The 25,863-nt window shown below is 39.2% G+C and overlaps 1 protein-coding gene across 3 annotated transcripts; it reads right to left on the minus strand.

The window, feature by feature from the left end:
* Nucleotides 1-844: 844 nt before the first annotated feature.
* On the minus strand, nucleotides 845-19,725 carry LOC109439242 (sulfotransferase 2A1-like). Of its 3 annotated transcripts, none has more exons than XM_088800472.1 (7): nucleotides 19,491-19,725; nucleotides 16,656-16,742; nucleotides 16,316-16,524; nucleotides 6,639-6,765; nucleotides 5,009-5,103; nucleotides 4,127-4,307; nucleotides 845-3,034 (listed from the first exon to the last, which is right to left on the minus strand). In XM_088800472.1, the coding sequence occupies exons 1-7, from the start codon at nucleotides 19,618-19,620 to the stop codon at nucleotides 2,922-2,924; spliced, it is 942 nt and encodes a 313-aa protein (XP_088656598.1). In that variant the 5' UTR covers nucleotides 19,621-19,725; the 3' UTR covers nucleotides 845-2,921. The 3 variants fall into 3 exon arrangements, with proteins under 3 accessions (XP_088656598.1, XP_074171524.1, XP_019575065.1); XM_074315423.1 differs by having other exon boundaries at nucleotides 2,705-3,034; nucleotides 16,656-16,747; nucleotides 19,491-19,630; XM_019719506.3 differs by lacking the exon at nucleotides 16,656-16,742 and having other exon boundaries at nucleotides 2,705-3,034; nucleotides 19,491-19,720.
* Nucleotides 19,726-25,863: the final 6,138 nt, after the last annotated feature.

Genomic DNA, 25,863 nt, shown 5'->3' on the forward strand with positions numbered 1-25,863 from the left:
TGTTTAGAATTTGCATGACTTTTTAAATGTTGTTTTCATTATTTTGTATGTTTATAATATTACATAACTTTTTAAAATTAGTTTCAGATGTACAAAACAATGTATTAGGTTGCTGAAAAAGTAATTGTGGTTTTGGACCATGAATTTTATTTTATTTTTTTAAATTCACTCTTTTTTTTTTTTTTTTTTTTTTTTAAGATTTTTATTGGGGAAGGGGAACAGGACTTTATTGGGAAACAGTGTGTACTTCCAGGATTTTTATTTCCAAGTCAAGTTGTTGTCCTTTCTATCTCAGTTGTGCAGGGCGCCCAGTTCAGCTTCAAGTTGTTGTCCTTTCAGTCTCAGCTGTGGAGGGCGCAACCCAGCTCCAGGTCCAGCCGCCACTTTCTAGTTGCAGGGGGCACAGCCCACCATCCCTGCGGGAGTCGAACCGGCAACCTTGTGGTTGAGAGGACGCACTCCAACCAACTGAGCCATCCAGGAGCTCAGCGGCAGCTCAGCTCAAGGTGCCATGTTCAATTTTAGTTGCAGGGGGCGCTGCCCACCATCCCTTGTGGGAGTCAAGGAATTGAACTGGCAACCTTGTGGTTGAGAGCCTGCGCTCCAACCAACTGAGCCATCCGGGAGCTCAGCGGCAGCTCAGCTCAAGGTGCCGTGTTCAATCTTAGTTGCAGGGGGCGGAGCCCACCATCCCCTGCGGGACTCGAGGGATCGAACTGGCAACCCCGTGGCTGAGAGCCCACTGGCCCATGCGGAACCGAACCGGCAGCCCTCAGAGCCAGGAGTACAGAGCTCCAACCGCCCCACCCACCATGCCGGCCCCATGAATTTTAAATCATTATAACCCGGCTCAACCACATCTTTATTAATCAAAATAGGAAGCATTACAATCAACACATATTTGCCAGCGAGAACTAAGTTTGCTTATTTCTGTAACATAAAAATCCGTGCTTAGGGATTCGACAAACTCTTGGAAAGTATTTTGTGCGTCCTGCTGGTTGTGGAAGCATTTTCCCTGAAAAAAGTTGTTGAGATGCTTGAAGAAGAGGTCATCAGTTGGCAAGCAGTCAGATGAATATGGCGGATGAGGCAAAACTTCGTCGCCCAATTTGTTCAACTTTTGAAGCCTTGGTTGTGCAACATTTGGTCGGGCGTTGTCATGGAGAAGAATTGGGCCCTTTCTGTTGACCAATGCCGGCTGCAGGTGTTGCAGTTTTTGGTGCATCTCATCGATTTGCTGAGCATACTTCTCAGATGTAATGGTTTCGCCGGGATTCAGAAAGCTGTAGTGGATCAGACCAACAGCAGACCACCACACAGTGACCATGACCTTTTTTTGGTGCAAGTTTGACTTTGGGAAGTGCTTTAGAGCTTCTTCTAGGTCCAACCACTGAGCTGGTCATCATGGGTTGTTGTATAAAATCCACTTTTCATCGCAAGTCACAATCCTTTTGAGAAATGGTTCGTTGTTGTATAGAATAAGAGAAGACGACACTTCAAAACAATGATTTCTTTTTATTTGAGCTCAGCTCATGAGGCACACCCATTTATTGAGTTTTCACCTTTCAAATTTGCTTCAAATGCTGAATGACTATAGAATGGCCGATGTTGAGTTCTTCGGCAACTTCTCTTGTAAGCAGATCAGCTTCGATGACTGCTCTCAATTGGTCGTCAACTTCCAATGGTCGGCCGCTATACTCATCTTCAAGCCTCTCTTCTCCTTTGCATAAGTTCTTGAACCACCACTGCACTGTACATTCGTTACCAGTTCCTGGGCCAAATGTGTTGTTGATGTTGCGAGTTGTCTCCGCTGCTGTACAACCCATTTTGAACTCGAATAAGAAAATCTCTTGAATTTGCTTTTTGTCTAACATAATTTCCATAGTCTAAAATACATATAAAATAAACAGCAAGTAATAAGTCATTAGCAAAAAAAACATAAAGTGAGAAATGTGCATTAAAATGATGTATAACATAACCACATTTAAGAATGTATTCCAGGGCTGGACTGGTGGCTCAGGTGGTTGGAGTGCCGTGCTCCTAATGCTGAGGTCGCTGGTTCGATTTCCATATGGGCCAGTGAGCCACTAAGACTAAACAACAGCTCTCTCTGGAGCTGGGCTGCTGTGAGCAGCTGGAGGTTGGCGTAGGCTGCCTGCCGTGGGCTGCTGTGTGCTGTCATGGGCTACCGTGTACCACCGTGAGTGGTGGTGACCGACTGCCTCAGCCAAGGGGAGCACAAGGCTTATAATACCAGCATGGGCAAGGGAGCTGTGTCCTACACAACTAGACTGAGAAAAAACGGCTAATAATTACATATTTACTTACACCCCTCACAATGTGATAACCTCCCCCAAAAACTACTCCCCTGACATCATGTATATCTGTTACAATTCCATTGACTATATTCCCTATGCTTTAATATATATATAATGTAATAGTTGATATTCCATGTTATTCAACTTCAGCTTCAGGTGTATAGAGCAATGGTCAGGCATCTACACAGTCTATGGAGTGAACCCCATCTAACACCCTATATAGTCTTTACAACATTATTGATTATATTTCCCAAACTGTATTTCATATCTCTGTGGCTATATTGTAGCTAATTTGTACTTTCTAATCCCTTTACCTTCTCCCCCATCTTTACCCCCCTCCCATCTATCAACCATCAGTTCCCGCCCCCCCATATCTTTGAGTCTACTTCCATTTTGTTTTTTTGTTTATTCTGTTCTTTAGACTCTACATATGAGATTACATAACTTTTTGAAGCTGGCATGGCTTAAAGTTAATAAGGAACATGATTGTTTTCCATTCAGTATATAATGGATTGCAGGCTGAAAGTTGGCTTTGTATAAGCATGGCTGTACACAGAACATCAGGAAATTCAGCATTTAGGTCAATTCAGACATATGAGGACATTAATCCCATGGAAATAGGCCTTGAGGAAGTCCGGCCATCTTTTCTTGGTAAACTTTATCAAAGGCTTCACTCTGAGCCACTGTGAAGTGATTTTTCCAGTCTCCAGTGATTCCTGTCAAATACAGAAAACAATTACAGATCAGATGTATAAATATGGTCTCAAGATTTCTTTTGAACTTCTTCTGTGTCTGTCCCTACTGCCAATCTATCATAAAGAGGGAACCTGGAAAATGCAGGCAATATAGCCGAGTGGTTGTATTTTTCCTGTTTGGAGTCAGATGGCCATATGACTGTTCCTAGTGCTGGCCTCATAATGATATTGTGAGGACTGAGAAATAACAAATGGCAAGGACAACGATACCTAACATATGTCAAGTACTTTCTTATACGCGAGGCACTGTGTTAGGATTACATGTGTGCCCCATTTAATACGCAACACATTTCTTTAGTAGTAATAGAGTGGAGGTTCTTTTCTCCCATGCTAGACTCACCCTGGGTCATATAGGTAGGAATGGTATTCTTGCTATTGAGTGCTACTCCCCAAGCAGTCCTTCCGTTTCTTTTTAACTCTCTGCATTTGAACAGATATCATTCAATTATATTACCCAGTGTTTTTCAACTTGCTGTTTCCTTAACCTAGAATGCTCTTGCCTCGGATAATCCAGCAAATAGTCCAATGTCATCATCTCATTGAGTTCTCCCCAACCAATAAATCTTCCCAATCTATGCAGTCAACACCCTCATTCCTTGAGTGTAGTGGACATGTTTGGTCTTTATTATAGGGGAGTCAGCTGAAGGTTTGGCCTCAAGCTAAGTCTTTCCTCTCATTTTTCTCTCCACAAGGCCTCTATCTGCTAGCTTCTTTCGGTGGAATAGATCTTCCCATTGTCCATATATGTGAAAAGAAGGTCATGCTACGGGATGAGTGGAAACTCTCCAAGGAGAAAATATGAGTAAAATGGGTGGGGCCAGGTAGGTCCCCAAGTAACATATTATTCATCAGCAATGTTTCATTTTTACTAAGTTTTCTTTACAACCTTATAAATACCAAAACTCATTCCTTAAACTCTTAAGGTCTGGTACCACTTATGTGATTTTTATATATTCGGATATTTTCATTGTTCCATATCTTAGTGTATCAATAGATGCAGGGGCATTTGCTGTCCATTTCATTCATGTCCTAAAATTAGAAATTCTCTCTTACCTTTTCTCAAAAATTCTCCTTTGCTGTGATCTATAAAATGATCAGGTGCTTGGGAGTAATTGCTCATTTTATTCTCTTTCATTGCCTGGAAGGATACATTCTTGACCACTGAGTTCACTTCTTCTGGGCTTAGCTTCATGCCCAGGAACTGGCTGATCCTCTCTACACTGGCTCTTAAGTCCTAGAATGAAAACCACAAAAGACGATAGATGAAACTAAAGTACAATAGGGAACAAGAAAACAAACAGAGACAGCAGAGAATGAAGGTGAGGAGAAGAGAGACTAGAAAGAAAAGCAGGAAAAGGTTGAGCTTGTTGTGTTCATCTGGAAAATGTGCAATCTGAGTAAGTGATGGCAGAGACTTTTTAAGAGAATGCTCTTTAGAGACAAGTAGACTATTAAATTCACATCAGCCACTTTCTTTTGATGGCAACCAACATGTCCTATGAGTATTGACATAGTCCCTTCCTGCAGGAATCCCCTTGCTGTCAGTCAGTCTGGGAATATGTAAATATTTCTCGCACCTGCCCTGACCCTGTCAAGCCCCACCGTATACTCCATCCCCACCTGACACTGGTCCTGGGTTCCCTGATTGCATCAGATTTTTGCCATAGAATCATTGATAGCCCTCAGCAGGTACATATGTTGTTAAGTTCTTCCTCAGTGTATGTATTAAACATTGTAAAAATACAAAAATAAGAAAATTAAAGAAAGAAAATGTGCTAAGTAAGGAGGTCAATGAAGAAAGGCAATGACCCTTCTTGGTCACATTTCTGGGATAAGCACTGATTGAAAGGGTTGAATAGAAACACTAAAACAGGAGGGATGGTAGACAGCTATGAAAAGGAGTTGGACAAAGGAAGTTTTTGGAAGAAGTGTTACCTGTTGCAGCTCTTCATATGATATTAATAGGAAATTCTCTTTTCCTTTCATCTGTAGCCAGCCACGAACATGATCAAACCATGAGCCATACAGCACTGCAAGAGAAGTGAGAAGGAAAGGTGACTGGTTCACACCTGTGAGCTTCATTGCCTAGGCAACTCTGCACATTTCACATTTGCTGTAGGAATTTCATGAGCAAGTGATTAAAGTGCTGGAAATTCTTTTTCTTTTTCTCTCATTTGCATAAGAAATAGAATTCTGCATTTACTGCCTAGATGGCCAAACAGTGGATGCTATATTAGATATCATATTTAAGAGGAGTTCCAGGTGTCCATGTGATAAAATGATTTTGAATTGTGAAGAGAATTCAGTTAGCAAATGAAAGAGCTATACTTAAACTTCACCTAGTTCGGAGTCTATGTCTTTGTTCTTCTGTGAATAACAGGATATAATTAACTGTAGATAACGTGCTTTTTGCCTCTCCTTCACCTACCCCAAACCTTTGGGACAGCACGTCTTATGAGAATTTTTTTCTTGTCACATATGCACTCTATTCAGATGACTGTAGCTGGGGAATCATATATCAAGTGATCCTATCATTACAATAATGTTGATTTGTCCCAAATAAGGCACCTGCCAAATAAGGGTCATTTGAATATTCTTATAAATCTGTCTTTCATTTGTTTGTATTTTTCCTTGTATATATTTTTGTTCCATTGGAGAAAGGGAAATTAGACATGAAAGTGTAAATGCTAGAATGTCAGAATTTGCAAAATTACCCCAGATAGGTTTGTACCATTTCTCATTCTACTAGCAACAGAGGAGCATGCCTGTTCTCCGAGTCTTGCTACCATAGTGTGATTCAAATATTTTGAAACTGAGCTCTGGTAAGCAGAATAACGGCCCCACAAAGATATCCATGGACAATCCCACATTTCTGAATATGTTACTTTTCATGGCAGGTGATATTTTGAAGATGGGATTAAGGATCTTCAGATGGAGAGATCACCTTGGATCATCCAGGTAGAAACAATGTCATTACAAGTGTCCTCATAAGAGAGAGTCAGGAGTGTCAGAATCAGAGATGTGATTACAATAGAGTTTGGAAGGATGTGGCCATACGCCAAGAAATGTGGGAAGACTGTAGAAGCTGGGGAAGGCAAGAAGTGAATGATTTCCCAGAGCCTCAAGAATGGAATGTAGCTAGGCCCTCACATTAATTTTAGCCCATAAAACATATTTTGGATTTCTAAACTCCACAACATAAGAAATTTGGGGTCGTTGTTTTAAGCCACTAAATTTGTGGTGATTTCTTACAGTGCAGATAGGAAACTAATACACTTCCCAACACGATAGGTGAGAAATGGCACCTCAGTGTAGTTTGAATTCACACTTCTCCTTTTTTGAGTGTGGTGAATTATCTTTTTATACGTGCATAACACTTAGAAACACAGTGTGGCAGCAAAGCATGTTTGACTAAGATTCTGTGTTAACCGGAATGTCTATAGATTTTGCAACATCTAGGTTGGATTGCAATGTGGTTGTTTAAACCATGAGACAATATGACCTGGAGATGAAGTGCAGAAACCCCACCATTCTCCTTAGAACCCATATTTTGAGTCAGACTCACCATTTCCTTGAAGGAACCATTCAAAATATTCTTCAAATGAATCTGTGCTTTTGGCGAGCACCATTACTTTATAAAAATGATAACCAGAAACAATAACATCTCTGGGATTCCTCATAATGTAAATAGCCTTAAATGAAAAAAAGAGATAATGAGAATAAATGTGTCCATTTTCATGCTCCAGGACTTCTGCAAGTGGAGGAAAATCCAACTTCCATTAAAATGTCAGCTACAACTCAATCTTCTTTAAGTCACTGACTTAACAAAATTTATTGAGAACCCACCAGGTGGCAGACATTTACTTAGGCTCTATAGAAGGTGCTGTGAACAAGACGTGGATCATTTCTGTCCTTAAGGACATTATGATACAAGGCATGGGGATGGTCTCTAAAGTTTTGCAAGGAAAATTATGTTATTACATTTTGGCACCACTGGTTAAGAAGTCTTGGGCTGTGAATCAGGAATTCTGAGTTTTGTTGGGACTCTGCCAGTGATCCCTATTCAGTACTTTCCCAGGAAGTTTGTTTTCCTGGCTTCTGTTTCTTTTCCTAGAAATTTCTACCATATGAACATCTCCTAATCAGACAGATGTTAATAGTCTTTTATAAAATTCACAATTATGGCATGAATAAATTCATGATGCTGCTGTCGATGGTGCAAACTTAATACAAACCTGAGAGTTTCTCAAATGTTTGCTCAAGTGGGGAGGCAGGTAGACAGAAAGGAGTAAGTAGGAGGATCTCTTAGCTTTTAAGCTCTCCTTAAGGCTTGTTTTCACATGTACTGGAGAGTCACGTAGACATGGAGAAGACTTGACATACAGCTGGGTTGTTGATCATGAGTGGTTGAGAACATTTATATATCGGGGCCATGATGGAAATCAAACAAAGGAGTCTCGAGGTCTAGTGAGATCGGAGCCCATGTGAAGAAGATGGAGAGATACAACAGATTTGTGTGAGTGTGTAAGGGGGGCATCATTGGCATATGAGCACCCAGCACTAAAAGATACAATATATGTGGTTCCCTCAATTCTTCAACATCACACTCTCTAATCTTCTGAAAAGATATCTTGCCACAACTCCAGGTCCTTGACATCCTGACAAACAACCCAGCAGTGTAACTCCCTTGTGAATCTCCTAGGTAATTCTCTCAGCTTAGCCCCTTCCAAAAATGGCAATAAGACATGGTGTTTATTTCTGGTGATGATGGACTAGCTGCTACTGACTCGTCTTCCTGATACAGAAAACTATAAAACTAGATGAACTATATCAGTCACACTTGTCAGATAGTAGACATGAGGCCATGTAAGAGTGAGACACACATGAGAAGGACCCTAGCAAATGGAGCCCCCTCATCACCCTGCTGTCCTTGTGGGGATGACTTCTTAACCATAGCAAATAAAACTAGAATATGACCCAAGCAGAGCAGTCACAGGGACCTGAGGAGGCAAAAGTCAAAGTCAAGGGCGGCCATGTGACTGGACTTGTTATAGAGGGACATCAGGAGGGGTGGTCTGCAGAGAGGGGCCCTCTGTAAATCCATAGCTGAGGGCTGGTCTGTCATGCACAGACCAAGATCCCGAGACCCTTACCAGAGGGCAGGTACTGCTACCAGCTCATCAACACCCCTGGGGATCCTGAGGAGGCACTGGAAGAAGGCAGATAAAACACATGCATCACGTCCAGTGGGAAAGGGAGGAGAACAAGCCCTACTTTTCATCAAACACAATGGAACCCTAATGAAGATGGAAAGCTGCCTTTTAGGCACTGCAGAAAAAAGCCAACACCATCAGCCCTTCATTCTATATCCAGTTAAAAAAAAACACAAAAAAACAAAAACAAAAATCCTTAACAAAGGAGGATGGAATAAAGATAGTTTTAGAAACATGAAAGCTGACGGACCCTATTGCTAGAAGCTCCACGTTCTAACACATCCCAGAGGAAGGCCTTCAGAGAGGGGAGCTCACAGTCACATGCAGGAAGGGGGGACGAGCCTCAGACAGCTCATGAGTGAATCAATGAATACACAAGACAGTATGTTCTTTGCTCTTGTAATTAACTTAAAAGACAGCTGACTGTTGAAAGCAAAACAACACCGTAGGCGGTTATTACAATGAAAATAAGTCTAAAAATTATGGGGAAATTGCATAAAGAAAGTTTGTGGTGAGGACTTCCAGAAAAATGGCGGCGTGAGGTGAGCCTCTGTAAAGCTCCCGTGGAATTTACAAAGAATCGAACAACAAAAACTCCACAAAGGACTCCCTGCACAGCAGACAGGCAAGACGAAGAGGCCCACTACCGACTGAAATCACCTACAGGTGGGAATTCGCGCCAGCGGGGGGAGGAGGAAAGGGAGAAGTGCGGAGACGGAGGTGCGCGGGCGCAGGACGCAGACCCAGCTCAGTGCTCCGAGATCGCTGCTTCCCGGAACCACTACAGCTGCGGGAGAGGGAAGAACTCGGACTGCTAGGGCTCCGCTTGTGGCCCACAGGGCTGAGGGAACAGCATATAACACGGCTGAACCCAACGCTCATGGCAGAGACCTCGGAGAAAAGACTGAGGGAAGAAGGCTGAAAACGGCGGTTTAAGCCCTCACTGCTGAGCAGAGAACGGAGCCTTAGGCACTGAGACTAGCCGCCCCCTCCCTCCCCTCCCAGAGCTCGCCCCGCCTCCACCTGCCTGGTGCTAGAAGCGAAACAGTAGCAGTGTCAGATCAAAGCAACAGAAAATTTGCTGTTTTGAGAACTGTGGACCGCAGAAACAAATTCACAGCCCAACTAGTTCCAGCAAAGGGGAGTGAGCCATGGAAGCAGGACCGGCTGTGGTGGTGGTGGCCGCCATTGTTCTGGGCCACCTCTCACAACTCACCCCGCCCCTGACCCCACCTATCTGGGCGGATCCCTGCAGGAGTAAACAGAACTGCTGAAACATACAGGCTCCGAATCTGGTGCAGGAAGAGCTTTGGAACATCAAAAGCTCTCCGCATACCCACCGGGACACTGCGCCCTGTGACCTAGACGAGCTATTAACAGAGGAGAAGCCAGTCTCCCAGGGAATCCCCCCATTGTGTGAGAAGCAGGAATAGTGCAGAGAAAACAGCACTACCGTGTGGGAGAAGAAAAATAAATTGCAGTTGGAGAAATACTAAGACATTCTACCAACAAGTACTGGAAAACAAAAGAAAGACCTCTTCCTATCAACCTGTTGCAGAAGTCACTCCTATAGATGTCTAGGAAGAGAAATAGTAAACCAGTAATCTCCATGAATAACCAAGGCAACAAGATAGCTCAGAAAGAAAGTGAAAAATCTCCAGAGAAGGCACTTAAAGATACAGAAATATGTGACTTAAATGACAGAGAATTCAAGATTGCAGTTCTGAAAAAACTCAACGAGATACAAGAAAACACAGATAGGCAGTTAAAGGAACTCAGAAACTCAATCAAAGAACAGCATGAACATTTTACGAAAGAGATTGAAATCTTAAAAAAGAACCAAATAGAATTTCTGGAGATTAAGAACTCAATAGAAGAAATTAAGAATGAAATAACCAGCTTAGGTAGTAGAGTTGACCAGATGGAGCAAAGAATCAGTGACATCGAAGATAGAAACCTGGAAATGACACAAATAGAAGAAGAAAGAGACTTGAGACTTAAAAGAAATAAAAGAACTCTACAAGAACTTTCTGACTCCATCAGAAAGAGCAATATAAGAATAATGGGCATACCAGAAGGAGAAGAAACAGAGAAGGGAACAGAGAATATATTCAAACAAATTGTCGATGAGAACTTCCCAAATTTGTGCACAGAACTGGACCCTCGAATCCAAGAAGCAAATAGAACACCTAGTTACCTCAATCCCAACAGGCCTTCTCCAAGGCACATTGTATTGAAGCTGTCTAAAATCAACGACAAAGAAAGAATCCTCTAGGCAGGAATGGAATACTCTAAATATCAAACTTTCTTTTACATAAACTTAAGGGTAACCACTCAAAATAAATCCAGAATTGAAATATATACTGAAATAAAAGAAGAAACAGAGGGAAACATCATAGAATACCACCACACAGAAATAATAGACAACAACAAAAAGGCAAAGAAACAATGGAGACACAGCCTTACCAGAAAACTAAAGATAGAATGACAGGAAATCCTCACATATCAATAATCACCCTAAATGTAAATGGACTGAACTCACCAATAAAAGGCACAGAGTAGCAGATTGGATCAAAAAACTAAACCCAACCATATGCTGTCTCCAAGAGACACATCTCAGCTACAAGGACAAGCATAGACTCAAAGTGAAAGTGTGGAAATTGACACTCCAAGCAAATGGTACCCAGAGAAAATCAGGTGTAGCCATAATGATATCAGATGAAAGAGACTTCAAGGTGAAAAAGATAACAAGAGACAAAGATGGACATTTCATAATGGTGAAGGGGACTGTACAACAAGAAGACATAACAATCATCAATATTTATGCCCCCAATCAGGGAGCACCGAAATACACCAAGCAACTACTAACAGAACTAAAGGGAGAAATTGACCAAAACACAATTATACTAGGGGACTTAAATACATCATTGACAGCTATGGATAGATCAAACAGAAAATAAATAACGAAATAGTAGCCCTAAATGACACATTAGATGAAATGGACATAATTGACATTTATAGAGCACTTCATCCTAAAACATCAGACTATACATTCTTTTCTAGTGTACACGGAACATTCTCAAGGATAGACCATATATTGGGACATAAAATCAGTCTCAACAAATTTAAGAAGATTGAAATCATACCATGCATATTCTCTGATCACAAGGCTTTGAAATTGGATATCAACTGTAAAAAGAAAGCGGGGAAAACACAAATACATGGAGATTAAACAACATACTTTTAAAGAAGGACTGGGTCAAAGAAGAAATTAGAGGAGAAATCAAAAGATACATAGAAACAAATGACAATGAAAATACATCCTACCAAAATTTTGGGGATGCAGCGAAAGCAGTTTTAAGATGGAAATTTATCTCATTACAGGCCTATCTCAAGAAACAAGAAAACTCCCAAATAAATAACCTCATGTTACACCTTAAAGAACTAGAAAAAGAAGAACAAGTAAAACCCAAGGTCAGCAGAAGAAAGGAAATAACAAAAATTAGAGCAGAACTAAATGAAATAGAGAACAAAAAGACAATAGAAAAAATTAATGTGACAAACAGCTGGTTCTTTGAAAAGATTAACAAAATTGACAAACCCTTGGCTAGACTTACTAAGATAAAAAGAGAGAAGACACTGATTAACAAAATCAGAAACGTAAAAGGGAAGTTATCACGGACACCACAGAAATACAAAGGATCATCCAAGAATACTATGAAGGACTATATGCCACCAAATTCAACAACCTAGAAGAAATGGACAAGTTCTTAGAAACATATAGCCTTCCAAGGCTGAACCATGAAGAACTGGAAAATCTAAACAGACCGATCACCAGTAACGAAATTGAATCAGTCATCCAAAACCTTCCCAAAAGCAAAGGTCCGGGACCAGATGGCTTCACTAGTGAATTCTACCAAACCTTCAAAGAGGATCTAATACCAATTCTGCACAAACTCTTCCAAAAAATTGAAGAAGAGACAGTACTCCCTAACTCATTTTATGAGGCCAACATTACCCTGATACCAAAACCTGGTAAGGACAGCACAAAAAAAGAAAACTACAGACCAATATCTCTGATGAATACCGAAGCAAAAATCCTAAATAAAATTCTAGCAAATTGAATACAACAATGCATTAAAAAGATTATTCATCACGACCAAGTGGGGTTCATCCCGGGGCACAAGGATGGTTCAACATACGCAAATCCATCAATGTGATACATCACATAAACAAAATAAAGGACAAAAATCATATGATTATATCAATTGATGCAGAAAAAGCATTTGACAAGATACAACATCCATTTATGATTAAAACACTTAATAAAATGGGTATAGAAGGAAAATACCTTAACATAATAAAGGCCATATATGACAAGCCCTCTGCTAATCTCATAATTAATGGAGAAAAACTGAAGCCCTTTGCTCTACGTTCAGGAACACGACAGGGATGTCCCCTATCACCTCTGCTTTTCAACATAGTGTTGGAAGTCCTTGCCAGAGCAATCAGGCAAGAGAAAGAAATAAAAGGCATCCAAATTGGGAATGAAGAAGTTAAATTATCACTCTGCAGATGACATGATGCTATATATATAGAAAACCCTAAAGACTCCACCAAAAAGCTATTAGAAACAATCAACGAATACAGTAAAGTTTCTGGCTACAAAATCAACGCACAAAAGTCCATTGCCTTCCTATATACTAACAATGAAATCTCAGAAAAAGAAATACAAAAAACAATTCCTTTTGCAATTGCAGCAAAAAGAATAAAATACCTAGGAATAAACTTAACGAAGGATGTGAAAGACCTATATGCTGAAAACTATAAGACATTTTTGAAAGAAATTGAAGAAGACACAAAGAAATGGAAAGACATTCCGTGCTCATGGATTGGAAGAATCAACATAGTTAAAATGGCCATATTACCCAAAGCAATATACAGATTCAATGCAATCCCCATCAAAATCCCAATTGCATATTTTAAAGAAATAGAACAAAAAATCATCAGATTTGTTTGGAACCACAAAAGACCCCGAATAGCCAAAGCAATCTTAAGAAAAAAGAACAATAATGGAGGTATCACACTTCCTGACTTTGGCTTGTACTACAGGGCCACAATAATCAAAACAGCATGGTATTGGCAGAAAAACAAACACATAGACCAATGGAATAGAACTGAGAACCCAGAAATAAAACCACATAAATATGGACAGATAATTTTTGACAAAGAAGCTAAAAACATACAATGGAGCAAAGACAGCCTCTTCAATAAATGGTGCTGGGAGAATTGGATAGCCACGTGCAAAAGAATGAAACTGGACTGCTATTTGTCACCATGTACCAAAGTTAATTCAAAATGGATCAAAGACTTAAGCATAAGACCTGACACAATAAACTGCATAGAAGAAAACATAGGTACTAAACTTATGGACCTTGGGTTCAAAGAGCATTTCTGTGAACTTGACTCCAAAGGCAATGGAAGTAAAAGCTAAAATAAACGAATGGGACTATATGAAACTTAAAAGCTTCTGCACAGCAAAAGAAACCATTGACAAAATAAAGAGGCCACCAACTGAATGGGAGAAGATTTTTGCAACAGTGCCTCCGATAAGGGGCTAGTATCCAGAATATACAAGGAACTCATGCAACTCAACAACAAAAAAACAAACAACCCAATTGAAAAATGGGCAGAGGACTTGAAGAGACATTTCTCCAAAGAGGACACACAAATGGCAAATAGACATATGAAAAAATGCTCAACATCACTAATCATCAGAGAAATGCAAATCAAAACCACAATGAGATATCACCTCACCCCAGTCAGAATGGCTATCATCAACAAGACAAATAGTAACAAGTGTTGGAGAGGCTGTGGAGAAAAAGGAACCCTCAGACACTGTTGGTGGGAATGCAGACTGGTGCAGCCGTTATGGAAGGCAGTGTGGAGGTTCCTCAAAAAATTACGAATAGAATTGCCATATGACCCAGCAATCCCTCTCCTGGGTATCTACCCAAAAAATCTGAAAACATTTAGAGATAAAGACACATGTGCTCCAATGTTCATTGCAGCTTTGTTTACAGTGGCCAAGACATGGAAACAACCAAAATGTCCTTCGATAGATGAATGGATAAAGAAGTTGTGGTATATATACACAATGGAATACTATTCGGCGGTAAGAAAAGATGATATAGGAACATTTGTGACAACATGGATGGATCTTGAGAGAGTAATGCTGAGCGAAATAAGTCAGACAGAAAAAGCAGAGAACCATGTGATTTCACTGATATGTGGTATATAAACCAAAAACAACAAAAGAACAAGACAAACAAATGAGAAACAGAAACTCATAGACACAGATAATAGTTTATTGGTTGCCAGAGGGTAAGGGGGGTGGGGGGTGGGGGGTGGGAGATGAGGGTCAGGGAGATCGAATATATGGTGATGGAAGGAGAACTGACTGGGTGAGGAACACACAATGGGATTTATAGATGATGTAATACAGAATTGTACACCTGAAATCTATGTAATTTTACTAACAATTGTCACCCCAATAAATTTAATAGAATAAAATTAAAAAAAAAAAAAAAAAAAAAGGAAAGTTTCTGGTAATTGGAATCACTCTGTCTCCCTCAGCCACAAACTCCAGCTCCCCCTCACCAGGCCCTGATCAAGTCGCAAAGTCGGCCTCTGTTTGCCTAACTCATCAGCACTGACCACTGGGGGTGCCCCAATCCATCCTTTATATTTTTCTCCCTACCTCACCCTCTTAATCTATTTATTATAGTTCTTAAACTAGATATGATTCATGAAGTGTGCACTGGGATCTGATACGAACCTAAGCTCTCAGTAAAGAATGTTGTCACGATGTAATGAACTAATTACACCTCTTCTTTATTATTTTCCCCAAACTCTCTAAGATTTTTTGGATGTGGTGTGAGGACATCATAATCATCACTTTGCTCCCAGCCCATATGCAGAGCCTGATGCATTACAGGTGCATGATACCTAAATGTATCAAGAGACAAAACTGCATGAAAGCACACAGGAATGAACAACGCATCAGGAATGAATGTGTGGAGGGATGAAACTGTCAGTGTAAACATGGAGAAATGGAGCTTTAAAGACATGCCACGAGCTGTCCATGGATAACGTCTGGACATCCAAGGTTGAAACCATAGTTTTTGACACAAAATCACAATCATTTTACAGAGCTTCATCCTGGGATTTTTGTTTGTTTGTTTTCATTTTATTTATTCTCTAATTGTCCACTATTTTCTTAAATTTCTATAATGTTTTAAGCATTCGGCCAGGTCAGTGTAAAAGGGTAAAAATCAAAAGTAACAAAATAAACATGCTCTGGTTAATGATGGTGATCACAGTCAAATAAAGGAACCTGACAGAAAACAAACAGAAATACAGCACAATACTAATATATTGTAAGACCCTGGGACATTAGAATATTTTCTTAATATTCCTACCACTGCATCGCATAAGATGGTTTGAGAGAGTTTCATACAATTTGGATAATATTTTTGGTGAAACATGTTTTAAACTATAATCTCAGAAGAGGGAAAATGCACATTTGTAGCCCAAGGTCACTCAGGCTTAGAGCCTTCCTTTTGAGCTCCTGAGATTACGCATTGGAGGTCTGCGGACCAATGATGGGAAAGACCCACCCAACGTTGGTGACATCATCATTGGAAAAACCCAGGTGGGTTTCAAACGTGAGTGGCAAACCCACATTTTCTCTGAAACACAGGTGCTGTTTACAGTTGGGCTGCTTCCCGCACGGTCACATCAATGTTGGCTGCCTTGGTGTTGGTGGTGCATGCAGGGCTTATTTACCTAAAGACTGAGTGTGCTCTGGACCAGCACCAGGGAGGGTGTCTGCAATACGACATTGTAGCTCAGAGCAATCTTTTCTAATTTCTCACTTTACTGAATCACATATTGACCATGTCCCTAACAGACAGGCATTCAGGACAGCCCGGGAAGTGATCCAATCTGCATTGCGTATGTAGCTCACCTTGGCCTTGGATTGGAAGAATGACTTGGGGAAGAGTTGAATAGGGAGGTGGGAGTTGTAGGAGCGGGGGTCTTTCTGATTCTTTATCAGATCAAACCCTTCCTGGATTTCTATCCACGGTGAACGTTCCCAGTTCAAAACAGTCTTGACCCAGCTGGGATCCCCCTTGGTGTGGATCAGGTTGACAATCTCCAGCATCCAGTTGGTTCCTGGATAAAGAAGAACAGAGTGTCACCTGCTTCCATCTGACTTGATTCCACCGCTGCATCTTAAAGACACTGTTATTGTAGCCAGGAGCCCATGTCCATGAATCCAACCGATGTTTCATTTCTGACATTACTTTTGCCTTCGCCAAGTTCAATTGATCCTTCATTCTTGAAACAGTCTGTCCCTTTGGCTTCCATGAGACCATGTGGCCTTTGCCCTACTATTCTTTTTAAATAAAAAGAAATGCAACTGTAGTACATTACACAAAACATAAAATTCATCATCTTAAAAATTTTGATGTGTTCAGCTCAGTAATGTCAGATACAATCACATTGTTGTTCCCTCAGATCTCCAGAACTCTTTTCTTCTTGCAAAGCTGAAACTCTGTACCAGTTAAACAACAATTCACCCTTCCCCATCTTCCCGGCCTCTGGCAACACCATTCTATTGTTGGTCTCTCTGAATTTGACCACACTAGGAACCTCATGTAAGTGGAATCATACAGTATTTGTCCTTTCGTGACTGGCTTATTTCACTGAATGTAATGTCCTCAAGGTTCATCTATGTTGTAGTGTGTGTCAGAATTTCATCTTATTTTAAGGCTGAATAATATTCCATTGCATGTGTATACCACATTTTATTTATTTATTCATTCATTATGGATATTTAGGTAAATTCTATCTTTTCGCTATTATGAATAATGCTGCTATGAACATGGGTGTATAAATATTTGCGTCCCAGAGTTCAATTCTTTGGGCATGTACCAGAAATGGAGTTGCTGATGTCTTATTACTCTTGCTGCTACTGTTCAATCTCCTTTGCTTCCTCCTAATCATGTGTACAACCCTGAACCCCCAAAACCATTGATCCCATTCCATACATACATACAGCTTGACTCACATACGCCCTATCAGGCAAAGCAGAGGGAAAATAATTAAGGTAGGAAGCTTCTATGGGCAGCCAAACTCCATCAGAAGAGTAAGCCCTGCCACCTTCCAAGCCAGGGGTCTTCCATGTGAGGAGAACTTTCAGGTGGTGCAGGCAAGAAATGTGGACACGCACTCTCAGTGAGGCAGACACTGTTTTTGAATTTACAGGAGCCACATGCTAGTTCTTCCCTACTCAATTGAAGCGAGGGCTGACCATATGCCTGGACACCTGGAAGTGTTATACCAGAGAAATGTTCTGGGAAGCTTCAAAAGAGGAAAGATATTTCCCACTCTGAAAGAAGGGAGACCTACAGAGGGAAACGCTCAGCCACTTGCAGCCATCTGCTTCTGCCTTGGAATGAGCGGCAAGGACGTACTGCTCACAGCTCAGGCAGTCCTCTAGCAGCCACAGGAAGGCCCGCACAGCCAGAGACACCAGCTGGTCTGCTGCGCTGAATTACTGACATTTTGAAGGAAGTAGACCACAGCCTATCTTTAGTCTTTTCATTATAAAATAAAAGCAAATCCCTGTATGTTAACATGTGTTTGTCAGGTGTTCTGTTACCAGCAGCTGTCTACATCTGCCTTTTATATTTGTTTTATTTGTGTTGTTCTGGAGCAGGTCAGCAGGAGAAAATGTCTTGCCCCAAATATTCTTCAGCAACACACTGAATATACTGTTGAACCACTGCACAAATGCCCTTTCTTAGTATTCATTTTTCCCAATTACATTCTCTCGTATCTCAGGTTATTTCCATTAGTCAAAACTGTAATGTCTCCCAAAAAATTCAGTATCTGGTCCAAAGTGTTAGTGGCACAATAATTCAGAAACGCTGCCTAATCCAAACAGTTACCAAATCACTTTGTACCCACTATCTAAATATTTTGTAACTCCCGTGTTCTCTGTCACTATCCTAGTCCTGATCATAGCTGTCAGTTGAATCACCTATTGACATAGCTTTATCAAATCTAATCTGATCTACTGCTCCCTACTAAGCCTGCCCTCTTAAAATTCTAATTTCATAGGGAGCACCTAGTGGTCTTTGCACATATCCTGCCACTTTAAACGCTTTGCATGGATTTGCATTGACTTGATAATTTTCTAATTCCATAGCAGATTTCAAGGTTCCACATTATTTAAACATTTCAAACAAATACAATCTCATCTCCTGCTACTCTCCTGCCCCTACTCTCTGCAAAGATTTTTGTTTTGTTTTTTTGTTTTTTGTTTTTCTTTAAGATACTTGACTACCTCAGTATATTTGAAATCTGGACCATTCCACATATCTAACTCTGTTCTGTTCCCTTACCTCTGACAAACACTCTCTTCTTGAATAAACTTTAGTCAGACTCTTCTGAGCCATCTTTTCAACTAGACCTCGACCTTGGCCTTCAGTGTCCATCCTTGCTGTCCCAAGTTTTAGCAGGAATCCTGCTAAATCAGTACTAAGACTCCTCCTGCCCTTGATATCTTCTCAAGATCTTCATCCTGGATGTCCATGAACTTGACTTGCCTTAGCAAGGATCTTGTTAGGCCACATTAGCGAAACTCTCCCAATTCTGATGTCCAAGCAAATTCTCTTAGTAATTTTCCATCCAGTGACCCTCTTCCTCTGCTTATTGCCTGACAATTCCCAGCTATCTGCTATATTCAGGGTTGAATTCATTCACTCGCCATTATTGCAAAGTCTTAAACAAAGTCTTCCTTGCCATTTAATCAAGAATAAGTTCTTTTATACCACAGCATCACATTTACTCTGGCCATCTCAGGAGAGATGTTTCCTTTTCTGCCTAGATTCCTTGGTATCCTTTCCCCTTTAACACCCAACTCAATCACCTAAATCTGCCTTAGCCTCCTCTCATATAAGGCTTTCTATATCTCTGCAGTGCTCTGGTAGTCACCTCCCTCTGCATTATAATTTCCTGTATAAATCCCTCTCTCTGAGCCCATGCTCCATTAAGACACCACACTAATCACCAAAGCGTAGTATAGTCACCTCCTTCTACCACCTCCTCAATTGCTGACTCTGCATCCTTACCTGACTTTGGGTAAGAAAGTATAATGACATCTTCATCCTTCACCACAAATTCGTCCCGCAAAGATCTCAGGTCTCTAACAGTAATTGTAAGGAAAGGAAGCCCCTCAATCCACAAGTAATCTTTGGCCATCCCAATAAACAAACTTCCAAGGTTGGTCAGTTGTTTTGGTCTTAGTAACAGAGACAGCCACTCTGTTCCCTGTTTCTGAGCCAGATCATAATATAAAGGGCAGAGCACCACAAGCTTCCTGTATGACAGGTAAAACCAAGAGGGCCAGTCAGTTTGAGTAATCAATCATTAACTAACTCAGAATAGTTTCTGAGGATCCAGCGATTAATTCCATAGGAGGGCGAACTAGAAGGTTAATAAATAGAGGATAAAAGACATAGATGCTTTTTCATTTGAAGGCAATTTCTGGGAAAATAAACTTGGTGCTGTTTTCCTGGCCCCATATTTATCCTCATTCTGTGGACACTTTCTCCCAGGTTCCAAGCTAATTATTGCCTAAATTGTGAACACCTCCAGTCAAACAGTACATTTAGAGCCAGGAAATGGTGATTTTACTAATAGAAAAAGGTTACATCCATGTACTTTTTGGTCTGGAAAAAACATTAAGCCGTTTTCACAAATTACGGGCAGTATTTCTAATGTTAATAGGTTGATGAAATTGGTAGACTTTTTAACATCTTTCTAACCTGAAATAAGCTGATAGTTATTTACTTGCCCAATTGGTCGCCTTTCAGGAGTTTATATGTTCCTGGACACTGAAATGCAGGTGGGTCAGCCAAGACTCTGTGAGCCCAAATGACTGCACCAGGTGCAATTCCAATAGCTTTAATCCTCTGTATGTCAGAAAAGTTTAACAATTTATTCAGGCTAATAGATAACTTCAGAAAATTAGGTCTATGTCCTTCCTATAATTTCTATAAAAATAAAATTATTCTGTTTTTGTGTGAATATTTAACATGGAGGTACACTATAAAATGTATACATAGGGAAAATAAAACAATTGCTTTTGTTATTATGTGTTATGGAGGATGTCTTATGCCTGCAGCATACAGTTTGAAATGAGTAAGTCCTTTGAAGGCAGTATATAGATGGGTCTCTTTTATTGTACATTCTGCCATTCTATGCACTTAAATTTTTTTTATTAAGTTTATTGGAGTGACATTATTTAATAAGATTAATACAGGTTTCAAGTGTACAATTTTATAATACAGCATCAATATATTACACTGTCAAGTCTCCCGTCACCATACATTTGAACTTTACCCTCTTCTACCTTCCCCAAATCCCTTTCCCTCAGGTAATAACCATATTGTTGTTTTTGTTTGTGTCTCGTTTGTTCCTTTCAATTTTATATCCCATGTATGGATGAAATCATATGGTTCTTGACTTTGTCCATCTGACTTATTTTGCTTAGCATGATATTCTCAAGATCCATCCATGTTGTTGCAAAGGGCAGTATTTCATCTTCTCCTATGGCTAAGTAGCATTCCATTGTTACATATGTACCACATCTTCTTTATCCAATCATCTATTGAAGGATACTTTGGCTTTTTCCACGTCTTGGCCACCATGAATAATGCTGCTGTGAACATGGGGTACATATACTCATATATTTACTGAGAAGTGTTTTCAAATATTTTGGGTAGATACCCCAAAAGAGGGATTGCTGGGTTGTATGGTAATTTTATTCTTAGTTTTTTGAGGAACCTCCATACTGTTTTCCATAGTGGCTGTACCAATTTACATTCCCACCAACAGTGTATGAGGATTCATTTTTCTCCACAATCTCTCCAACACTTGTTATTATTACATTATTTGTCTTATTGATAACAGCCATTCTAACAGGTGTGAGGTGGTATGTCGTGGTTTCAATTTGCATTTCTCTGATGATCAGTGATGTTGAGCATCTTTTCATATGTCTGTTGGCTATGGGTATGCTTGGGAGAAGTATCTGTTCAGGTCCCCTGCCCATTTTTTAATTGGATTTTTGTTTTTGAGTTGTATGAGTTCTTTATATACTTTGGATATTATCCCCTTATTGGAGGTATTGTTTGCAAATATCTTCTCTCATTCAGTTGGTTGCCTTCCTGTTTTGTTGATGGTTTCTTTTGCTGTGCAGAAGCATTTTAGTTTGATAAAATCACATTCATTTTTGCTTTTATTTCCATTGCTTTTGGGGTCAAAATTCTCTCTAAGACCAAGGTCCATAAATTCAGTACCTATCTTTTCTTCTATGTATTTTATTGTTTCAGGTCTTACATTTAGATCTTTGATCTACTTTGAGTTATTGTGTATGGTGACAAATAGCAATCTAGTTTCATTCTTTTGCATATGGCTTTTCAATTTTCTCAGCACCATTTATTGAAGAGGTTTTCTTAACTCCATTGTATGTTTTTGGATCCTTTGTCAAAAATGATTTGCTCATACATATGTGCATTTATTTCTGGGCCCTCAATTGTGTTCTGTTGGTCTGTGTGACTAGTTCTCTGCCAATACTATACTGTTTTGATTATTGTTGCTTTGTAGTATAATCAGAAGTCAGGGAATGTGATATCTCTGGCTTTGTGCTTTTTTCTCAGGATTACTTTTGTTATTCAGGGCCTGTTGTGGTTCCATAATATCTGATTTCTTTTTTGTTCTATTCTTTTAAAAATGCCATTGGGCTTTTGATGGGGTTTGCATTAAATGTGTACATTGCAATACAGATTTAACTATGTTGATTCTTTTACTCCATGTACATAAAATATATTTCCATTTCTTTGTGTCTTCTTCAATTTCTTTTAATAATGTTTTGTACTTTTCAGTATATAGGTCCTTTGCATCCTTTCTTAAGTTTATTCCGAGGTATTTTATTCCTTTTGTTGCAATTGCAAAAGGATTTTTTTTTCATTTCTTTTTCTGAAATTTCATTGTTAGTATACAGGAATGCAATGGATTTTTGTACATTGATTTTCATATCCTGCAACTTTACTGTATTTGTTTAGTGTTTCTAATAGTTTTTTTGGTGGAGTCTTTAGGATTTTCTATATAAAGAATCATGTCATCTGATAAAAGTGACAATTTTACTTCTTCATTCCCAATTTGGATGCCTTTTATATCTTTATCTTGTCTGATTGCTCTGGCTAAGACTTCCAGTGCTATATTAAATAACAATAGGAAGAGTCGGCATCCTTGTCTTGTCCCTGATTTTAGAGGAAAAGCTTTCAGTTTTTACACCATTAAGTATGATATTAGGTGAAGGTTTGTCATATATGGCCTTTATTACGTTGAGGTACTTTCCTTCTATACCCATGTTATTGAGTGTTTTAATCATAAATGGATGTTGTATCTTGTCAAACACTCTTTCTGCATCTATTGATATGATCATATGATTTTCATCCTTTATTTTGTTAATGTGATGTATCATATAGATCAATTTGCGTATGTTGATCCATCCTTGTGCCCCTGGAATGAACCCCACTTGATCATGATGATATATTATCTTTTTGATGTATTGTTATATTTGATTTGCTAGTATTTCATCTAGGATTTTTGCATATGTGTTTATCAGAGATATTGGTCTGTTGTTTTCTTTTGTTGCGTTATCCTTGCCAGGTTTTGGTATCAGGGTAATGTTGGCCTCATAAAGTGAGTTAGGACGTATTGCCTCTTCTTCAATTTTTTTGAAGAGTGAGAAGGATATGAGTATAACCTTCCTAGACTGAATCACAAAGAACTGGAAAATCTAAATATGTAAAGGAAATATCTAAACAGTAAGGAAATTGTAACAATCATCAAAAACCTCCCCAAAAGTAAAAGTTCAGGACCAGATGGCTTCGCTAGTGAATTCTGCCAAACATTCAAAGAAGATTTAATGCCTATGAGTATTTCTGTGGTGTCTGTTGTAACTTATCTTTAATTTCTGATTTTATATGAGGCTTTTTTTTTTTCCTTAGTGAGTCTAGCCAGAGGTTTGTCAATGTTATTAATCTTTGTTGTATTAATTTTTTATTGTATTTTTGTTCTCTATTTCATTTAATTCTGCTCTAATTTTTAGTATTTCCTTTATCTGCTGACTTTGGGCTTAATTTGTTCTTTTTCTACTTCTTTAAGTTGTAATGTTAGGTTGTTTATTTGGGACTTTTTGTTTGTTTCTTGAGATAAGACTGTAATGATATAACCTTCCCTCTTATTACCACTTTTGCTGCATCCCAAAAGTTTTGACATGTCATATTTTCATTCTCATTTGTCTCTGTGCATCTTTTTTTTTTTTTATTATTAAATTTATTGAGGTGACAATTGTTAGTAAAATTACATAGATTTCAGGTGTACAATTCTGTATTACATCATCTATAAATCCCATTGTGTGTTCATCACCCAGAGTCAGTTCTCCTTCCATCACCATATATTCGATCCCCCTTACCCTCATCTCCCACCCCCCACCGGTGCAGCCGTTATGGAAGGCGGTGTGGAGGTTTCTCTGTGCATCTTTTGAGCTCTCCTTTTATTTATTCTTTGACCCAGTCGTCGTTTAGTAGCATGGTGTTTCATTTCCACATATTTGTGGGTTTTCCTACTTTCTTTTTGCGGTTGCTCTCCAATTTCAAAGCACTGTGGTTGGAGAATATGCTTGGTATGATTTCAATCTTATTAAATTTGTTGAGGCTAGTTTTGTGTCCCAACATATGGTCTATTATTTAGAATGTTCCAGGTGCACTAGAGAAGAATGTATAATCTGGTGTCCTGGGATGAAAGGATCTGTAAATGCCAATTATGTCCATTTGGTCTAATGTGTCATTACAGCTGATATTTCCTTGTTGATTTTCTATTTGGATGATCTACCCATAGCTGCCAATAGGGTATTTAGGTTCCCGACTACAATTGTGTTTTCATCAGTTTCTCCCTTTAGTTCTGTTAGTAGTTGCTTTATATATTTTGGTGCTTTCAGGTTGGGTGCATACACATTTACATAAGTGTTATGTCTTCTTGATGTATTGTCCCCATTGTCATTGTAAAATTTCCATTTTTGTCTCTTGTTAACTTTTTGTCATGAAGTCTATTTTATCAGATACAAGTACAGCTGTACACGCTTTTCTCTGGATGCCATTTGCTTGGAGTATCATTTTCCACGCTTTCACTTTGAGTCTATGTCATTGCAGCTAAGATGTACCTCCTGAAGGCAGTATGTGGTTGGGTTTTGTTTTTTGATCCATTCTGCTACTCTGTGCCTTCTGATTGTGCATTCAGTCCATCAACATTCAGGATGATGTATAAAGATTTCCTATAGTCATTTTATTGATTGTTTTTTGGTAACTCTGTGTCTCCATTGTTTCTCTGCCCTTGTGTTTCTGTCTTTTTAGTTTGATGGTATTCTATGATTTTGTCCTGTTTCTTCTTCTTCTTTTTTATGTTATGTGTCTCAGTTCTGGATTTTTTAGTGTGGTTACCATTAGGTTATGTGAAAGAAAGTTTCATATACACAGTAGTCCTTTTTCTTCTGCATGCATCTTATCGCCACTCCCCTTTTATGTTTATGTTAATCATCCCTGTTTATGCTCTGAGTTCATTTCCAAGTTGTAGTATTAATTGTCTTTTTCTCTTTTTCTTTTTTCTTTTTATCTCCCCCTCAGCTTCTATATGTCTGGAAAGATCTTTATTACTCCTTCATATCTAAAAAATACCTTTGCTAGATACATTATTCTTGGCTAGAAATTTCACTTTTTAATAGTTTGAGTATTTGGTTACACTCCCTCCTTGCTTGAAGAGTTTCTGCTGAAAAATCTGATGATAATCTAATAGGCTTTCCTTTACACGGTACTGTCTTCTTTCCCCTAGCTGCCTTAAGAATTCTTTCTTTGTCATTAATTTTTGACAGTTTTAATACATTGTGCTTTGGAGAAGGCCTTTTTTGATTGAAACAATTAGATGTTCTGTTTGCTTTTTGGATTTGAGGCTCCAGTTCTTTCCATAGGTTTAGAAAGTTTTGTCAACTAATTGTTTGTATAGGCTCCCTGTCCCGTTCTCCTCTCTTCTCCTCCTGATCTACCCATCATCCTTGTATTGCTCTTTCTGATGGAGTCAGATAGTTCTTGTAGAGTTCTTTCATTTAACTCCCAAGTATCTCTCTTCTTCCATTTGCATAATTTCCAGGTTTCTATCTTTGATATAACTAATTCTATCCTCCATCTGGTCAGCTCTATTTTCTAAGCTCGCTATTTCATCCTTCAGCTCTATAATTGACTTTCTCTTTGGTTCTTTTCTAAAATTTCAATGTCTTTGGTAATAATTTTGTTCATTGGTTTTATTTCTGAGTTAATTAAACTGCCTATTAAGTTTTCTTGCATATCGTTGAGTTTTTCCAGAACTGTAATCTTGAATTCTGTC

This window comes from Rhinolophus sinicus, chromosome 8 (assembly GCF_057876585.1).
Source record: "Rhinolophus sinicus isolate RSI-liver-muscle chromosome 8, RSI-T2T, whole genome shotgun sequence".
NCBI lineage: Eukaryota > Metazoa > Chordata > Mammalia > Chiroptera > Rhinolophidae > Rhinolophus > Rhinolophus sinicus.